This window comes from Tupaia chinensis, unplaced genomic scaffold, assembly GCF_000334495.1.
Source record: "Tupaia chinensis unplaced genomic scaffold, TupChi_1.0 Scaffold000088_1, whole genome shotgun sequence".
Taxonomy (NCBI): Eukaryota; Metazoa; Chordata; class Mammalia; order Scandentia; family Tupaiidae; genus Tupaia; species Tupaia belangeri.
The window spans coordinates 7,773,783-7,777,945 of NW_006159550.1; the positions used below are offsets into that span (position 1 = coordinate 7,773,783).

At 60.7% G+C, this 4,163-nt stretch overlaps 1 protein-coding gene across 2 annotated transcripts in view; it reads left to right on the forward strand.

The window, feature by feature from the left end:
• Positions 1–114: 114 nt before the first annotated feature.
• The window catches only part of TBX20 (T-box transcription factor 20), a 48,186-nt gene continuing 44,137 nt past the window's right edge, over positions 115–4,163 (forward strand). The window contains exons 1-2 of one of the 2 annotated variants that reach the window (XM_006143028.3): positions 115–415; positions 3,638–3,887. In XM_006143028.3, the coding sequence (XP_006143090.1) occupies positions 292–415; positions 3,638–3,887 (374 nt within the window). In that variant the 5' untranslated portion in view covers positions 115–291. Of the gene's footprint in view, positions 416–2,161; positions 2,258–3,637; positions 3,888–4,163 lie in introns of those variants that run through there. The other variant, XM_006143029.3, reaches the window with a different exon arrangement.

Consider the following 4,163-nt stretch of genomic DNA (forward strand, 5'->3'; position numbering starts at 1 on the left):
CGCGTCCCCGGCCAGGACAGAGTGCCAGGGACCATGGAGTTCACGGCGTCGCCCAAGCCCCAGCTCTCCTCCCGAGCCAACGCTCGGCCCTCTTCCTCTCCGCTGGTTCGCAGCCGCAGAGGCCCAGGGCCTGCGGAGGGACAGGAGAGCCGGGCTCAGTATCCGGGAGTCGCTGGCTCCGCGGGGACTGCGCTCGGAAAGTCGGCGCTGTTTCGGCCTTAGTCCCCCTTGGGGAAGCTGGACGGCCCTTCGGCGGGCCGCGTCCCCGGCCAGGACCGCGTGCCAGGGACCATGGAGTTCACGGCGTCGCCCAAGCCCCAGCTCTCCTCCCGAGCCAACGCCTTCTCCATCGCTGCGCTCATGTCCAGCGGCTCCAAGGGCAAGGACCCCACGGAGAACACCATCAAGCCCCTGGGTAAGTCCGCGCCCGGCCGGCTGGGGCAGGGCGAGGGCACCGCGCAGCCCCTGGCGCGCTCCTGGGCCCGTTCCAGGCGGCCTCCCTGCCCCGGCCAGGCGTCACGCGTCGCGGGGGGAGATGAGATGTTTCTTTGGGGCCCCTTCCTCTGAGGGCCGCAGTCTGTGGGGTGATGGGCCCGTCGCCCTGCCTGCAAATGCCCGCGTCAGTCGGGCACGGGGCGTGTGGGAGTGTGCCCAAGTTCCCGAGCCGTGACACTCCCTGTGGGGCAGGGTCTGTGCAACACCTCTCCTGCCCTTGACCCAGCAGACCCTGGCGACTCCCCAAAAGCGGTTTGAGCTGGCTTTTCCTGCGGCTGGGACGGGGCGAACCCCAAGTTCCCGAGCCGTGACACTCCCTGTGGGGCAGGGTCTGTGCAACACCTCTCCTGCCCTTGACCCAGCAGACCCTGGCGACTCCCCAAAAGCGGTTTGAGCTGGCTTTCCCTGCGGCTGGGACGGGGCGAACGGGGGCCCCTTCAAGCCACCTTAGCGCTGTAAGACAAGCCAGTCCCGGGTGACCAGGCCTTCAGGGAAACGCCAGGCCTGTCAGAGGACGTCATTTTACCCCGTCGTCTTTTGCAGTGGAAGCTGTCGAAAGCAAGAAGCAATACTGGGTTCTCACTCTCCGCCACTTTCAGTTACCCTCCTCCTTCCCAGCCTGACCATTTACAGAAGGCGGAGCTGAGTCCGGCTGTGCCTAGAATCCAGTGGGAAGGGGCTACGGGTTCAAAGCTCCTGCCTGGAGGGAGAAAAACGTTGTCCCAGCCCCTGGGGTTCCCAGGGCGTGGAGATTCCACATCCTGACCACATGCCACCCTCCAGCAGTGAGGACAGCAAGTAGAAGTCGCATCCAGTGACAGTCACCCAGAGAGGAAGGGGTGGGGAGAGGCCCAGCAAGGAGGAGGGGTGGAGGATCTCCGTGAGCTCTGGGAGCCAGGGAGAGGACACCCCACTACCGACAATAGACGAAACGCGGCAGCCTCTGAGGGTTCCCCCCTTCCCTGCTCTTCCCGTCCACCCGGCTGGAGCGAAACCTGCCTGCGGAGAAGGGGAAGCAGGACAGACGGACGAGACAGCCCGCTCCGCTCCTGCCGCCAGCGGGGCAGCTGTCCCGGCCCCTGCGGGGGCTCTGGGGCAGGGCCTGTTCTTTACCCTCCTCCGGCTCCACTGCCAACCCCCTGGAAAGGAAAAGAAGGATTTCTGGTTCGAGTTCCTGACAGGAATGCGCCAGGCCCAGCCTCACTGCCGTTTCCGTTACTCCTCCATTTTCCTGAGAAAATCCAGCATGTATCTAAACCCGGGTGCGGAGCCATTCCCGGCCCTCCGTGCGGTGTGTAAAATGAGCTGCTTCTGCTCCCAGAAGGGCTCTGAACCTCGGCTGGGTTCTTGTCCCTGGACCGGCCAGGGCCACAGGGCAGTCAGTGCCTGCAAGCTGGGGACTCACAGGAGAGACCAGAAGGTTCTGTGCGGGAAGGCGCTGCCTCTGAGGACAAGCTAGAGAGATGTCCCCTGTCGCCTACTCGCCCTGGAGCCCACACTGCCCCGGCCCTCCTCCTGCACGGCGGCCAGTGCTCTGTCCAGCCCGGGCTCAGGGAGCTCACTACTTTCCTTGTCAGAGACGGACACTTTAAGAGGACTTGCCAGTTCCCTATAAGACATCATGTGAATGGGTTTCGGAAAATAATTAGTATTTTGTCCGGAACTGACTCCCTGTCTTTAAATATGAAAAAACAAGGTGACAGTTTGGTTATTCTGAATTTAATACATTTCCATAAACTGGACTATTTTATGAAGAGAAACGGTAAGCATTCTTTATTTCATGTTTGCCTGCCCTGGGTCAAGGCGGCGTGGGAACTAACAACACGTATGATGCACCCGCGTCACGCGTGCCCACACACCTCTACACGTGTGCGCGTACGTGTAGGCTTGTTTGGGTTCCGTGAGAGCACCTGCCACAGAGTTGCCTGGAAACCAGCTCCCCGTTTCGGATCAAGTCGCTTCTTTTTTAAGGGAGGGCGGATAATTACCAGAGTCCCCTGTATTCCGTCACCCACTGGCATAGCCACGGCCTCCTCAGTCAGTGTGATTCCTGGTCCCAGGCAGTGTTCCCACCTGCTGCTGGAGGGTCCCATTCCATTCTCCCACTTTACCCCCTGCTGGACGAGGGCTGAGGTCGCTTCCTCACTTCCAGGACCTTTTTGGAGGAAAAAAATAATATATACAAGAGGGCTTCAAAAAGTCTATGAAAAAGCGAGTATTATGAAAAACTGCATGGATCTCAAACTTGGTCTGAATGACCTTTCACTTATATTACATTTCCCTGTGAACTTTGTGAAGTCCTGTTTTGTATTATTCAAGTAATTACTGCAAGCCTGTTACAGACGAGGGAAAGCAAAAGGAGCCGGAAAGACAAGGGAAGAAAAAAGAAGGGAAGGGGAGGGAAGGGAAGGGAAGAAAAAAAGAGAAAGAAAAGAAGAGAAGAAGAGAAGAGAAGAGAAGAGAAGAGAAGAGAAGAGAAGAGAAGAGAAGAGAAGAGAAGAGAAGAGAGGAGAGGAGAGGAGAAGAGAAGAGGAAGAGAGGAGAGAAAAGGCTCGAGCCTGCGTGTAGGATTTAGCAAGCTGCTAGCACCTTTTTACGGTCTCAGGCTGGGAGAGAGATTGTAAAATGCTCTCATATCACCCCCGTGGTAGAGCCTGGAAAGCAGAATCAGGCATGGGAGTTTTTTAAAAGCCACCTGGCCGCTTTCCTCCCACCCTTTCCTTTTCTCTTAGGAGGGCTCCGGGAGGGAAGGGGCACTCCTAGCAAAGGGAGGACGGGCTGACCTCCCCTCCGTCTCTGGAGCGAAGTCGTCCTGGTTGTCCCAGAGGCAGGGCTGACACCAGTCCACCAGGGTGAAGTCGGGTCTGGGAGGGGTGGGGTGGAACAGTGGGTTTTCGGCCTCGCCTTCACCTTCCATTCTCCCCTTCTGCTCACCCCCCAAAGCCCGGGTCCTAAGGCAGGTACCAAGCCTGGGCAGTAGAGGGTCCCGGTTGGCGGAAATCCCAGGTCTTTGTTAGGCAGGACGTGGTCCCTAGCGCCTGTCCCAAGCTGTGGCAGTCAGACCCAGGGGCCCACCTACGCCGAGCGGCTCCCCGCTCCGTAAGGCCAGGGCCGACTCTCACGCCCCATCCTTTGCCTCCAGAGCAATTCGTGGAGAAGTCGTCCTGCGCGCAGCCGCTGGGCGAGCTGAGCAGCCTGGACGCCCGCGGGGAGCTGGGCGGCGGCCCGGCCTCCTCCTCCCCTTCGTCCCTGTGCACGGAGCCGCTGATCCCCACCACCCCCATCATCCCCAGCGAGGAAATGGCCAAGATCGCCTGCAGCCTGGAGACCAAGGAGCTCTGGGACAAGTTCCACGAGCTGGGCACAGAGATGATCATCACCAAGTCGGGCAGGTAGCTGCGGGCGGAGGGCGCTGCGAGAGCGGAGTCGGAGCGGCGAGCGCAGCTGCCTTCCCAGGACCCGCGTTCAGGGCGGGGTCTGCCTCTAGGAAGCACTCCGGTCTGTGAGCGGGCCTGGGGGCGCAGGCTCCAGAGGGCGGCGTCCCACTCCCTGCAGCCGGGAGTTTGGGGTACCCGGCTTAGACCTGGTGGGGACTCGGACCCGGAGCACAGCGCGGGCTGCGGGGCGCCGCGGCAGGGGGAGCCGCCCTGGTGGTAACCGGCTCCCCT